Consider the following 15578-nt stretch of genomic DNA (forward strand, 5'->3'; position numbering starts at 1 on the left):
CCGGGGCCTCTATACCCCCCAAGCTTTCCGTGCACCTGTCCACAGCACTCCTCCCCTCGAACTCGCAAAGCACGACCGAACTCACCTGGTCGTGACTCGCCTCAAGGGGGCATACTCCCTCCCCTCGTTCCTGGAGGAGGCCATCCAACTGCTCGCACCGGGTCTCTACCCAGTCCGCGAGCTCACCCCCATTATCCTCCACTACCTCCGTGTGTGTGTGTGTGTGCGTCACTTACCCCGTCTTCATCGTGCAGTCTTCCCTCTATCGTTCCCATCTCCCGTGTCTCTGCCAACTCAGTCACCTCTTCACCCTTTACCTCCCTTGTCTCAACTATTATTTCCATCTCTTCCCTTGTTATCTCCCTCGTGCACGTCTCCGTCACCCCAATTAGTTTTTCCCTCTCGGTCACCGTCACTTTTTCCGTCACGACCCTCGCCCAACACGTCCCCCGAATTATTTTTTTATTACCCGCCTCCACCGCGGGCCCGACAGCCGTTGCACTCCCTCCCAGCTCGTTCGCTCCCACACGTGGAGTCGCCATTTTAAGCTCCCTGGTAACGGCCTTCATGCCCGCCTGCAGGCTTCGGCCCATGTTCTGCGTCGCACCCCACAGTTCTTTCATTTGCTGTGTATTCGCATCCATTTTCGTTTTCACTTCGTTCATTTGCTGTGTATTCGCATCCATTTTCGTTTTCACTTCGTTCATTTGCTGTGTATTCGCATCCATTTTTTCGTTCATTGCCGCCAGCATGGCGCATAGCTGGGCCATGTCGGGTGCGCTTGGGTGAGCCGTTTCGGCAAAGATCGGGGGGTTTTGGTGGAGAGGGGGAGGGGAGGTGTCATACACCGCGGCCGCCGCCGCACCTATTTCGGGCTCTGCGTTCAGTTGGGCGAGTTCGTGTTCCCGCACAACCAACATTTCCTGCACGGGGATTTCATCCTGGACCATGGATCCTACATTACTACACATATACATTTCTAATACCCCCGGCTCCCGCTCGCCTTGAGACGCCATCTTATTTCTCGTAAAGGGTTAATTTAACTCGCTCGTAATTTGGAGGGAATCGGGGGTCGCTCCTCTCACCCCTGGACCGATTCCCGTGAATTTAGCTGGAGACAGGAGAGCCCGTTGTCCCGTTCTCCGTCACCAGTGTCGCGAGGAGGGGGATGGGTTTGTATCTCACGACCTGACACCAGTGTTGCGGTATTCGCGCCCGCCGGCGTGCGAACGGCCACGTAACTCGAATCGCGGCACGTCGCCCACCGGACGGACAATCCAGTCGTGACCCTCTCAGACTAACGCCGGGAACTAGTCACGGGTGGACCTTTCGGCCTCACCACGATCGTGCCAATCGGCCCCCCGCGTGGGATAGGGTTGCTCGCCAAATTCGACCTACCTAAGTACCCACACGGAGGGTAGACCGGGCGATCGCACCTCGCCGCAGGTCGACTTCGGACACGAGCCACTTTAAGCGACCCGTTCCGTACTATCGGGATAACCGAGCGGTGTTATCGTCGGCCTCGACGGTTCGATTAATTATCGGGCGTTGTAGCCCACGACCAACACTTTACGTGAAGTAAGATGGAGATTCAATAGAGGAAAAGACGAAGCGAAACGGGAAAACAGTTCAACATAAAGCACATTTATTTCGCGATGAACGGAAAGCACACATATACCATTACACCAAAAGCAAATGTAAAAGAAGAAGAAGCACAATAATACACAAAAAGCAAATGCAACAATGCAGATCTAACCGACTACCGAGCACGCGGCAACACTTATACAGTTTTACTTCACAGACGGCGCCGACAACACATACACTCAAAGCAAAAGAAAAGGACCACCCTCAAGGATGAGGGGGGTAGGCGGGCCTGGGGCCGAGACCGCGTCGGGCCTACCTGTCTGATGATGAGCCGCAAGATGACGGTGGCGCCCCGACTCCGCGGGCCTCGCGGACAGTGTCTGGTAGGGGGTGGGAACGGGGCCCCCTTCTCGCACTATCTCAGCGCGGGGGGAAACAGGAGGGGGTTGTTGATGCTCGGGGGAAGGAGGATATCTCCCTGTCTCGGGTCCCGCGACGAGCGTCTCCACCACGACCTCGGTCGCGCCGCCGGCCTCTCCCTCCGCAGCTCCCCGACTCCGACACGAGCACCCCCTCGACCGCCTTCGCCGCCGCCACCTCTCCACAGCTCCGTCCAACCGCCCTCTCCGTCTCCTCTCTTGACTCGTCCCAGCTCTTCACTGGCTCCGAACTCTTCACTCTCTCCCCTCCGAACTCTTAACTGACTACTACTGCTTCTTCTTCTTCCTCTTCTTCTTCTTCTTCTTCTTCTTCTTCTTCTTCTTCTTCTTCTTCTTCCCAACTCCACCGACTCTCAACTCCCAACTGCACTTGACTGACGAACGCAGCCCCTTATATGCCCCGTGGCCTCGCTCCTTCACCTTCGACCCTTTACCTCCGACCCTTCACCTCTAACTGGCTCCCCATTGGACCGAGGAAAAGTGGGCGTGAATGCTTTTTGATCCATGAATTTGCATATAGCGATATTACTCCAACGCACCTGGAGGCGGGGCCAAATCGCCCCACGCTCGCCGATAGGACGGAACAGAAGTGGGCGTGAGTCGTTTTTGATCCGTTTTCTTCGGAAAGGCCGGCGCTTTTGCACCCCTGCTCGGTGCGCGCCCTGCACGAGTCCAGTATCGGTGCCCACAAGCGGCGTGGGAATGACGGTGATGCGATGGTTGCAAGGGCGAGTTGTGACGGTAAAGGTCGTGGCTGTTGTTGTGAAGCGGCGTTGCGGTTGGTGGTTGTTGTGTGATGGCTGTTGAGACGTGGTTGGTGGTGGTAGTAATGGCGGCTGGTCCAAAATAAAGATAGTAAAAGAAAAACGGCTATCTAAAAGGGTCGCAGCCCGCATAAATGACATTTATTCCCTCTAAACAACGGGTTTGGGCCTAACTACACATATACTTACAGAGATATCTCACGTAAGGGACCTGAATGGTGGTTTGCGAATTTCGTCAACCACAACAATATATATATATATATATATATATATATATATATATATATATATATATATATATATATATATATATATATATATATATATATATATATATATATATATATATATATATATATATATATATATATATATATATATATATATATATATATATATATATATATATATATATATATATATATATATATATATATATATATATATAACGGACGTAGTGGCGTGCGCCTGTAATCCGGCTACTCGGAGGCTTGGGTTGGAGGATCGCTTGAGGACGGGGGCTCTGCACTGGGCAGGGTGTAGAGCAGCCCGGAATCATGTCGAAACCCAAATCCTGATCCCTGTGTCGTAAGAGGCGACCAGGGTTGCGTCAGGAAGGGCATCCGGCGTAAAACCTGTGCCAAATCAGTATGCGGATCATAACGGATGATCCGCTGTGGCGACCCCTAACGGGAGCAGCCGAAAGATGAACAACATATATATATATATATATATATTTTTTTTTTGAAACAACAAACATCGTTTTGACTTAAATTTGAACAACTACTCAATTTGATGTGGTATTTTGCAAAATCCTCATTCTGACAAACCTGCCGTCATCTTGTCCACCAAGGGATACCAAATAGAGCTCGTTGGGTGAGAAGGCAATGCTTTGAACCTTCACCTTATGAAGAGACAGCCGAAAATGTATCTTCTGTTCTGAAAATTTCCATAAGATAATATCTGCCTGCAAGATGATAAACAGGCACGAGGTAAGGCACATCGGTGTAACAAATATCAAGAAACGTAACATTATTGAAACGGATGAACTCATCCATCACCTTGAAACCCATGCGTGTGAGTTGTCCAGATGCCAAAAGATACCCCGATCGAGAACAACAAAGACACGAAACAGAGTTGGAATGTCCATGTAGGAAATTCTGCTTCCCACTGCCCAACTCTTGTATGACGATGATGCAACCTAATGGGAACACTATGTGTTCACCACCAGGGTGTGCAATCAACCCACTGGGAACTTTACCTGAGATTGGAGAGATTGGGAGAGTGTCAATATATACCAGGATATTCAAGGAACTTTGATGATGGAGGAAGCCATTCGGCCCATTATGCCTGCACTGTATCAATATCACACTAATTTAATGTATCAGTCCATCTACTTCATTTCACTGGGGGCTGGGGGGTTGTCAGGTGAAGGGATGAAGGATTTTTCTCATGAAGACGAAGCACTGCTGTTTTTGCAATGAATACATTCAGAGAAATTAGTCAGGTTAAAAATAGCAAGAAGAAATGCACAAGACTTGTGGATTACAAAGGCAACACATGATTATCCTCACAATAATTGGTGGGAAATTCACAACGTTGCATGGTTGCCAGGAATTAATGGTCAATTTTTGCATTAAAAGAAGTAATGTAAATATTTTCATGTTGATCTGATATCATAATCTCCAGTTTTTGAAACCAGTTTTGTTTCAGGTTGGAATTACATGATTACTTTTGACAATTATTTCATGCTTTTTGATAAACAGTACAGTACTGCATTGCGCTGCACAGGGAACATGAAAAATTGTGAACATTGACGAGCAGTGCTGTCTTCAGCCGGTCTTAAAGGACCAAGCTCTCTGCGAGTGGCAGCCCTGTACCATGAATAAATGAGCAGCAATTTTAACAATAGAGAGTATTTAACAATGTAAAGCTTTGCCGGGGTGTGTCAAATTGAAATCGATACACACACACACACACACACACACACACACACACACACACACACACACACACACACACACACACACCGATACCCTGTCCCTTTTGAGTGAGGCTAATTACAATAAAGCATTTTCAAAATGACGTATTCCACCTCAGAATGCTCAGCAGCATGTGCACACACCCCAGAAAATGTCGGTGTTCAGGGAATCAGAAAGTATATTGTGTATTGGAGATAAGTATTGTTTGTTAAAATGACTCACAAAGGTTCCAAAATAAGCTGAAAATACGTGGAAAAGTACGCGAGAGAAAGGGCTTTGCCGCAGCATTAATGAAGGACTTTGATAACTTTCTCAGCTCGCCGAACAGGAAGCTGCCCGAACTGCAAACTCCTGACCATGTGGACCAGTGCAAGACCCGGGTAGAAACACCCGATGGATCTCTACCAGTGAATGGACTGTTTATCTGGATTAGTTGCTTCTGAACACTAATGGAAAGGACATATCTCGGGCTTTTGAATGTGCAGGATAAGTTTAAAAAGATGGTATTTACTATTAATCATGTTTGGAGGGGTGGGTGGAGGTGGGAGCTACGGCAGCTGGGAGGGCTGTTACAAATATATTGTTTGCTTGGATTTTCACCACAAGATAAATTATGCTAGATTTTGTATCTATTGCTAAAAGTTGAAGCATGTGTGTGTGTTTTTTTGTACACATTATGAGAAACTAAATTATTAATTGAATTTATAATGAGGTAAAATGCCAATTAGCTTCAGTTAGTGCTTTGAGAAAAAAAATTTCATAAATACATGCTGACCAAACTAGTAGGGAGGTAGAATACACACATTCCTCTGTAGTCGTAAAAACCTTATCTCTTTCCAGATGAGCAGCAAGGAATAAATTACTCTTTCACCGGAGCAATAAGCAAGCTCCGATAACAGACCGTTTTTCATCCTGTGTTTGTGATTTTTTTTTAACCTGACAAAGTTCCATCTGTTGTTTCTCCAAGAGGCCTCTCTTTGTTCAGTGAATTAATTTTGATGTATTAACCATGCCCTGCAGGGATCACGTATACTCTTGTAATATGCTATGTATCGTTAAGGTTGTGCCTGAGACACTGCTCCAGGCTCGGCTTCCTCACACGAGTCTGTCTGATATTTACTGCTGAATAAACAGCTTGAATTGAACCGAATGTTTTTCTGTCTTGAGGCGGCCAAAGCTGCCACGACAACATCCACTGTGCCGCTAATTGTAAGAATGTTCAGGAAATTATAGGAAATCAACACCTCTCAGTCTCATCCACCGATGTTTCTTGTATTTCCTACATTCAGGAACAGAAAAATTATTATTATGGTTCACCATTTTGAAATTGCCACTCTTTCATCTGAATGCTGAAAATTATGTGTAAAAGACAAATTCAATCATGATCTCCTGCTTGTAACGGCAGGTTAAAAGTGCCCACCAAACTGAGTCAGTGTAAACACACACACACACACACACACACACACACACACACACACACACACACACACACACACACACACACACACACACACACACACACACACACACACACACACAGTGCATGTGCAAAAGGCCTCATCTTGCATTTATACGTCATTGCAAAACTTGCATATTAATAAGTGCAAGTAAGTCACCAATAATATTCGTTCCTGAACTAGCGAGCTATCATACGCACCCTGGAGCAGCTGGTTGCGTCATTTTCTGTGGGCACAGCTGTGCCACTGATGCAGTGTCCTCTATTACCAGTATACTGGTACTCATTTCACTGACCTCAGAAGGATGACAGGCTGAGTCAACCCCATCTGGTGTTAATTCAGCAGCCAACGGTGCTTGAACTCATGACATTAAGATTCCCAGCCTAGCCACCCTAACCACTTAGAAACATCAGGCTTGTTTGTGTACGTGCTATTAGAATGGGAGTAAGTCTTTGAGGAAAGTTGTATTAGAATGTGGGTGCGTACTATTAGAATGGAAGTACTATTATAAGGGGACACTTATCCAACCAAGATAATCCGAGGAGTGCGAAATGCCATCTAGCCGAAATGATGTTATATTGTTCCAGGAATGTTCCAGAGGAAGTTTTGCACCAAAGGCCATAATCCTTGACCTTTGACCTTTAAAGGCTATAAAGGTCAAATTTTCAAATTTGTTGAACGAAACCGGGTTTTCGTCATTTTGCGGCGAATAACCTGTCACTCGTACCACATCATGTTGATCATTTTTATAACTTGGTCAAACATTATCACATTGTCTCATCCTTGACTTGTGAAACAATCCACATCGTCAAATACCGCTCGTGAACCATCGTCGTCTTCAGACTTGCTCTTAATTAATTTTAAATTGCTAGTTAATGAAAGTGACGGAGTGCAAAAGCCAGTGTTCGAGGCTATTTATTTATTACGTACTCTGTATGCTGTGTGTGGGGTGGGAAATACATTTTCATCAATCGAGAATGAACAATTAAGACAAAGGAAGCGTGTTATTCGTTAAGTTGGTAGTGGAGAGGGAAGGGAAATCATTTTGGGCATAGACATAGAGTGAGGGGGGGACGGGGGGGGGGGGGTAAACCACCATATTTGCGTACGTAATAAATGGATGTGCCATACAAATATTGTCCACAGGCAACAGTCATGTTTACCGTTGAACCCACTGGCGCCTTCAAGCTTCAATTGCTTCGTTCCGCCTCCTCTTTCTCCCGCCATATCGATCTTCGTTTTTCGGCTGTTATTTAATATTCCGAAGAGTCAATAGACAGGATAAGTCGTTGGCGCAGCGAACCGTTACCATGGCAACAATTCCCTTGACAACACGCGAGGCACAAATGTAATGTCGATGAGCATTTTTTTTTTGTTTTTTTTTTAACTTTCATTTTATTTATATCACCAGTGCAGTATATTAACTGTTTTTTTTTATTCATCGCTTATAACTCTTTTAAGTTGAAATTTGATACATGCGGCGCCACTTTGGAAGTGAAACATTTGCCGTTGGTAATCTCATTTTCAAGGAACTTTCAGTCTTCTTCTGCTGATATTAACCCGAAGAGAGATTGATGTGAAAGACATCATAAAAGCTCACCGTCAATGAAGTATTGGTGCATGTTAGCAGTTTTGCAGCTCGTGGAGTATAGTCGCCGTATGGATTCAGCAAGGCTGGTTCACCACCTCCAAAATGAACCTTCATATTTTTTAAACCACAATAATTTTATGGAGCTTATCCAGCAAAACTGAGGGAGAAATAACAATAAAAATAATTTAGACAAGATCAAAAACATTTTTAGTCCTGGGTATTAGCATATACTAAAGAGTCGATGTGTTGACTGAAGGAGCCATCTGTCGATCGAATTTCGTGACGTATGATTAAACGAGTAACGCCGATGCGTATTTTTTCGACTTAATTTTCCTCACTCACACCTGTTTTCAGGATTGATTTTTTTAAAACATCACGAGAATACAAACATCAAAACAGGCATCAGGGAAGCTATAGTATAAATTACTACTTCTTATACACCGCTCCAAACGTATAACTGTCTACAGAAATTGCCAACGTCCAAATTATTGCGACCATCGCACATCTCCTCACTGAAAACATCCAACAAACAGCATGTCTACTTCCTTCCAGCCAAGGTAGACATTCCTCCAGTCTCTCGACATTCACTCCTCCAAAGTTACTGCTCAGACAACATCAGCACCCAAATACTCAACAAGCTCAAATGAGCAAAGATCCTCGTCCTCTTAATGATGACGTCATAAAACGAATATGACGTCATTGTGATGTATCAGGTTTGCGATAAATTATCTGTGCTCATGCCCGGCTTGATTCCCGCAAACAAAATTCAAACAGCTTGCCGAGTTTCGGAGATAATGGTACAGGCGATTTCCATTTGCGGCGATATTATGACGTCATCTTGTTTTCGAGGAAGAATTTCCAAAATCGGAGATGGTTACTGCCTGCGCATGGGCTTTCTGCATATATATGGCAAGTTTCACGAAGATCCGATGAAAACTCTGAGTTGTGAAACAAAAAAAAGTCAAAAAATAGGAATGACGTCATAAAAAAATGATATGACGTCATAGTGATGTATCATATGTGCGGTAATTCATCTCTGCTAATACCCTGTTCGATTGCCGCAAACAGAATTCAAAAAGCTTGCCTAGTTTCGGAGATAATTTTTTCGGCGATTTCCATTAGCGGAGATATTTTGACGTCATAACTTTTTTTCTAGGAGGAATTTTCAAAATCGGAGATGGTTACTGTCTGCGCGGGGTATTTTTACATATATATGCCAAGTTTCAAGAAGTTTCGATGAAAACTGTAGGCTGTGAAACAAAAAAGTCCACAAGAAGAAGATGAAGAACACCAATGTGAGTTAGACTTAGAGATCCTCCACGAGGACCTAAAAATGGGGAAAAAATTGTTTGTGTGTTTGTTCATTTTTCTATTTTATTTTGGAGAAAGGGGGGGGGAGGTGAAAGGGATTTTTCGGTGAACAATGTACAACACACACCCAAACCACTATCATTTGATGAGACCCTCACACACAATCACCCATCCATACTTTAGCTACCTACCAGTTCTGCCAATATCCCTGGAACCCACTATCTCCATTTATGCTTCTCTAGGGTGAACCACAAGATTTGTTTATACCACTGTTTGTGTTTCTCCTCTGGTGGTACCACACCACTGCAACCAGCCTCTCTTCCACTATAAATTGACTGGTGTTTGCCATCTTCGTTTAATATATTAGTGATATAATCTGAAAAAAAATAAAACAATATAAATCCATCCATTGGGACCATACTCTGTGCAGAGCGTTGGTGCTGCTTAAGCGGTCTCCTTGGCTATTGGACAAAATCCTGGACGGGTCGCCACTCCAACATAGTATACCAGAAAGCTGGCACTCATTTTTCCACCCTCAGGATGACAGGCAGAATCAACCCCACCTGGTATTAATTCAACAGCTGAGGAGGATTTGAACTCAAGATCCTAGGATCCCAAGCCCACACCCAAACCATTCTGGGATCCCAAGCCCACACCCAAACCATTCTAGGATCCCAAGCCCACACCCAAACCATTCTGGGATCCCAAGCCCACACCCAAACCATTCTGGGATCCCAAGCCCACACCCAAACCATTCTAGGATCCCAAGCCCACACCCAAACCATTCTGGGATCCCAAGCCCACACCCAAACCATTCTGGGATCCCAAGCCCACACCCAAACCATTCTGGGATCCCAAGCCCACACCCAAACAATTCTGGGATCCCAAGCCCACCACCCTAACCATTAAGCCAACACCAGGCATCTATCTATAATTCCAGCAATGTGTGTGTGTGTGTCTGTGTGTGTGTGTGTGTGTGTGTGTGTGTGTGTGTGTGTGTGTGTGTGTGTGTGTGTGTGTGTGTGTGTGTGTGTGTGTCTGTGACCGCTGTTTCTCGACAACCACTGGTCCGATCTAATTGAAACGGCCATGCGAGAGCGCAGGAACAGCCTGTGTGGTTGTTTCTGGCTCGCCATTTGAAATTTTTATTTTTTATTTTGCACGTACGGCCACGCACGTACGGGCATGCGAGAGCGAAGGAACTGCCTGTGTGGTTGTTTCTGGCAAGCGGTTTTAAAGTATTTGTTCTTTTCTTTTTTTTCCCCACGTATGGCCATGCACGTACGGGCATGTGAGAGCGAAGGAACGGCCTGTGTGGTTGTTTCTGGCACGCGGTTTGAAGGCTTTTTTTGTTTGTTTGCACCTACGGGCACGCACCTACGGGCATGCACTAGTACATTTAATCACAGCAGCAAGAATCACACCATTTCATCTTTCTATAATTCCAGCAGTGTGTGTGTCTGTGTGTGTGTCTGTGTGTGTGTCTGTGTGTGTGTGTGTGTCTGTGTGTGTGTGTGTGTGTGTGTGTGTGTGTGTCTGTGTGTCTGTCTGTGTGTCTGTGACCGCTGTTTCTCGACAACCACTGGTCCGATCTAATTGAAACTTGCCAGATATATTGCTGGGGACCTGAGGATGTGCCTTTTCAAGGTTTGATATTAATCGGACAAGTGCTTCCCAAGTTATGGCCATTTATTTACCAACCAATGACAAGACACATTGCGTGGGTGTGGCCGATGGGGGAAGGGAACCTCAGCCTCGTTCCCCATTACTGGTTACAATGTACGGGCTTCCGGAGAGTGATGACTTCGTGTATTCTAATAATTTCTCGATTTCTTATGCGCATTTATAGATAAACACAATACCCCAAGTTATGATCGTTTTCATATCAGACGGTGCATAAATTTCGGTAACATCAGAGTGAGCTGGTATGCTCCGAACCAGGAAGTAAAAAAAATTTTCTCTCTCTTCTCTTCTCTTTTTGTTTTTCCTTGCGACGACATTGCGAAAAGGCAAAATACGTTGGCGCTAATTGAATAATTGGCCATTAAAATTAATTGCGAATAATCGTAACTGCGACATGCGAACTTCCGGGCCACGCACGTAGGTGCACGCGAGAGCGAAGAAACGGCCTGTGTGGTTGTTGTTTCTTGCTCGCGGTTTGAATATTTATTTATTAATTAGTTAATTTTTTTTTACGGGCACGTACTCGACTAGTACATCAAATTACTGTAGCAAGAATCACACCATTTCATACATTATATCACAGCAGCAATAATCACACCATTTCAAACTGTACGGAATATTGTTGTTGAGGGGTTTTTGATGAGATTTGGTTCACCTGAATGGATAAATTAAGGAAACAACATTCAAAGCAGGAAGGAAGGACGGACGGAAGGAAGGAAGGAAGGACGGAAGGAAGGAAGGAAGGAAGGAAGAAAGGAAGGAAGGAAGGAAGGAAGGAAGGATGCTGAGTTGATAAAGAATGAATTTTAAGTTCGTTATTCATTGTTTAGCTTTGAAAATTCGTTCCCATCACGATAAGTTAAGTCGGCGTCTCGCTGAGTATGGCACTGCTTATAATTAGTAAAGCAAAATAAGAAAGTTAAACATAAAAGTAACGCACATCAGGCGTTGTGGTCGGCATGGCAGCCACCATTGTGTCCTGGCAACAGCGGCCTGCTGGAGTCACTGCGGCCTAGCGCCTCGCTACGGTCTCGGCTGGCGTGCTGGGCGGGTCATACGCGTTCGGCCTCTGTGCCATGGACAAGCTGACGGCGGTCTCTGGCCTTCTTTTTCTTGTCGCGGATGCCCTTGCCCTAGCGAGCCTGGCTCATCCAGAATGGCTTCGTTCTATCGACGTACCAAGTGAGCTTTTCCCGGGTGCTTTGAGATGCTCGTTCATCCCCATGATCGAGACAATGACATTTTATAAAAGGACTAACAATGCCCACTGGAATGTTTTGAATGGGCTCGGGTTTTAAAATTGATTGAACGATAATTGCTACTTGCAGGAGTTTCACATTTATGGCTTAACCAACCCCTGAACCAGCAAGACGGCAAAAGTGCGTTGTAGTTAAAAAAATAAAATAAAAGTACAAATCATTTTGAAATACTGTATGGTATTGTCATTGTCGACATTGAGGGTGAAAATAACTTTTGATTTGACATTTATTCCTTCCTGAATATCGGAGAAGACGTCTTGCAAACCTTTGTTAAACCTCGAGTTGGTCCGGGTCTTGTGTTTACATTTGTGGAGCCTCGAGTTGGTCTGGGTCTCGTGTTTACATTGGTCGAGCCTCGAGTTGGTCCGGGTCTCGTGTTTACATTTGTCGAACCTCGAGTTGGTCCGGGTCTTGTGTTTACATTTGTCGAACCTCGAGTTGGTCCGGGTCTCGTGTTTACATTTGTTGAGCCTCCAGTTGGTCCGGGTCTCGTGTTTACATTTGTCAAACCTCGAGTTGGTCCGGGTCTTGTGTTTACGTTTGTTGAGCCTCGAGTTGGTCCGGGTCTTGTGTTTACATTTGTTGAGCCTCCAGTTGGTCCGGGTCTCGTGTTTACATTTGTCGAACCTCGAGTTGGTCCGGGTCTTGTGTTTACATTTGTCAAACCTCGAGTTGGTCCGGGTCTCGTGTTTACATTTGTCGAACCTCGAGTTGGTCCGGGTCTTGTGTTTACATTTGTTGAGCCTCCAGTTGGTCCGGGTCTCATGTTTACATTTGTCGAACCTCGAGTTGGTCTGGGTCTCGTGTTTACATTGGTCGAGCCTCCAGTTGGTCCGGGTCTCGTGTTTACATTTGTGGAGCCTCGAGTTGGTCCGGATCTTGTGTTTACATTTGTCGAACCTCGAGTTGGTCCGGGTCTCGTGTTTACATTTGTGGAGCCTCGAGTTGGTCCGGGTCTCGTGTTTACATTTGTTGAGCCTCGAGTTGGTCCGGGTCTCGTGTTTACATTTGTCGAACCTCGAGTTGGTCCGGGTCTCGTGTTTACATTTGTTGAGCCTCGAGTTGGTCCGGGTCTTGTGTTTACATTTGTTGAGCCTCGAGTTGGTCCGGGTCTTGTGTTTACATTTGTTGAGCCTCGAGTTGGTCCGGGTCTCGTGTTTACATTTGTTGAGCCTCGAGTTGGTCCGGGTCTTGTGTTTACATTTGTTGAGCCTCGAGTTGGTCTGGGTCTCGTGTTTACATTTGTCGAACCTCAGTTGGTCCAGGTCTTGTGTTTACATTTGTCGAGCCTCGAGTTGGTCCGGGTCTCGTGTTTACATTTGTTGAGCCTCGAGTTGGTCCGGGTCTCGTGTTTACGTTTGTTGAGCCTCGAGTTGGTCCGGGTCTTGTGTTTACGTTTGAGCCTCGAGTTGGTCCGGGTCTTGTGTTTACGTTTGTTGAGCCTCGAGTTGGTCCGGGTCTCGTGTTTTTGTTTTGTTGTTTTTTTTATGCAGTCAAGGCTTGTGGAAGAATGAGAACACAGAATGGATCAGGACAAACCATGACAAAAGGAACAGCAGAAAGAGAAGGGGAGATAAAATGGAAACAGCAGGGCCGATGACGGACAAAACCAGCGGAGACGGACACCCAGGGATGTGGGGTAGGGGTGAATGCAGCTGTGGATAAGATAAATTCATAAGCAAACACTCAGGAAGGAAAAACTGCAAATTTTTGGGGGGAGGGGGTTCATGAGTGTAAAAAAAAAAAAAAAAAAAAAAAAGGTTTGGATCGGGGATGATCTGACTTGGTGGAGATTGGCTGTCTTGAAGACCTTGAAGGAAGAATGAGATTGTAGAGAACGTGGAAGTTTGTTCCACAGGTGGGGGAAAAAGAGGAACAAATATGCAGAGGTGAGAAGTGATCTTCGATTTTGGCAGTTTCACTAGAAGGAGGTTGCTGGTGGACCATGTGTGCTCTGTGGATGCCCTACGGGGGACAAAGCAAGGAGAGGGTAGAGCGTGCAAGATCAGAAAGGATGCGTAAGAAGACAGAAAGACCACCAACCTGTCTGTCGGCAATGAGAAAGTGAAAGGCCCACAAACTCAGCTTCATCGTTGGTAGATTCCCATAGTCTTGGAGGCTTGGGGGCCTTTGTTTCCATGGCGTGAAGCTGAGCAAAGTGTGATGCAGGAGCACCAGCTAAGAGGGGAGAGCAGTTCTCCATCAACGTGCACATGAAAGCCTTGTAAGTGGATAAGAGTTCAGGTGTGGCAAAGAGGGACTTTGCACAATGGAGGATGCTCAGTCGGTGACTGGAGTTGGCTCAAGTCTCATGTTTGCACGTGTTGAGTCTCGTCTGCATCGTCTTTCCCTCCTACTTGCTCTGATCTATTCCTTTGTCTTGAGGTCTTCTGTATATTCTTCATATTAAAACAATTATATAACTGCTCTCAGTGAAACATAAAAATGACTATCAAGTTGAAGGTTCAAGTCTTGGATTCTGTTGAGTCTTCAACATTCGCGTCTTGAGTGAAGTCACCAGTCGTGAAAAAGAACCATCTATGCACGGCTCTGAGTGAATTACTTTTCACCATCTAACTGTTGCACTCTTACAAGATATTTTACATGTGATGACGATTACCTCCATCACCAAAGATGGACAGAGGTTATGTTTTCACCCCTGTCTGTCTGTCTGTGAGCGGTATATCTCAAAAAGTTATGGTCGGATTCGGACGAATCACGATGGATAGGTTGGGTGTGTGGCAGACGACTTGATTCGATTTTGGTGAAGATCTAGTTCTGGATTCTCAAATTTTTAAAGTGATTCTCCACCATTGAGAGATAGGGCCAACTCGACATAAATTGATGTCACGACATTGACCGATTATGCCTCGGCCCACATTAAAAGTCTTTGCTTTAACTTTGACCGAAAATCTCAAGACCATTTGACCTCAATATTGAATCTGTACATATGTATCGTGCATCAGTTGTATGCAAAGATGAACTGAACAGAATCATTTCATCTTTGCATGCATACATACATACATACATACATACATACATACAGACATACATGTACACTTAGTTTTGTTCAAATCACATTAACAGGAGTTTCAATGTGACCTCTGACCCTTGATCTTTTAGGAACAAATAATCTGTCATGGATGGACACACTGATGGAGGTTTATGCATGCATGTAGTACCAATTTTGATTAAAATTCCTTCAGCTGTTCTCAAGTATCACATTTTTAACTGACATGACCTCTGACCTTTGACCTCTTCATGCCAAAATGTAATCAGTTCATCTTTGCATAATAATAAATAATGATATCACGTTTGGTCAAAATCCCATCACTGGTTCACAGGTTAGTGCGGTAACAGAATTTTCACCTTACGGGATTTCTGCGCTTTGATCTTCAACCTCTTGACCCCCATACTCTGAGCAGTTTATCGTTACCTGATTATACATGTACCAAGTTTGACTTGGATCCCTTCAGTTGTTCCTAAGTTATCATGGACGGACAACTC

At 45.1% G+C, this 15578-nt stretch overlaps 2 protein-coding genes across 9 annotated transcripts in view; one reads left to right on the top strand and one right to left on the bottom strand.

Moving 5' to 3' along the window:
• Window positions 1-8096, bottom strand: part of CFAP52 (cilia and flagella associated protein 52) — a 78214-nt gene extending 70118 nt beyond the window's left edge. The window contains exons 1-3 of one of the 3 annotated variants that reach the window (XM_085885377.1): window positions 7828-8096; window positions 3850-4049; window positions 3619-3755 (exon numbers count right to left, since the gene is read on the bottom strand). In XM_085885377.1, coding sequence (XP_085741503.1) covers window positions 3619-3755; window positions 3850-4049; window positions 7828-7849 — 359 coding nt within the window. In that variant the 5' untranslated portion in view covers window positions 7850-8096. Of the gene's footprint in view, window positions 1-3618; window positions 3756-3849; window positions 4050-7390; window positions 7562-7827 lie in introns of those variants that run through there. The other 2 variants (XM_085885376.1, XM_085885378.1) reach the window with 2 other exon arrangements.
• A 3476-nt stretch (window positions 8097-11572) lies between these two features.
• MOSMO (modulator of smoothened) overlaps window positions 11573-15578 on the top strand; it is a 79810-nt gene continuing 75804 nt past the window's right edge. For 4 of the 6 annotated variants that reach the window (XR_015059275.1, XR_015059276.1, XM_085885384.1 and 1 more), the window contains exon 1: window positions 11573-11994. Coding sequence is in view for 4 of the 6 variants with exons in the window: in XM_085885384.1 (XP_085741510.1) it covers window positions 11889-11994 (106 nt within the window). In the remaining 2 variants the exon portion in view is untranslated. The remainder of the gene's footprint in view (window positions 11995-15578) is intronic. The other 2 variants (XM_085885383.1, XM_085885386.1) reach the window with 2 other exon arrangements.

Source organism: Eptatretus burgeri, chromosome 6, assembly GCF_056783735.1.
Source record: "Eptatretus burgeri isolate ZD-2024b chromosome 6, Ebu_testis_v1, whole genome shotgun sequence".
NCBI classification, from domain to species: domain Eukaryota; kingdom Metazoa; phylum Chordata; class Myxini; order Myxiniformes; family Myxinidae; genus Eptatretus; species Eptatretus burgeri.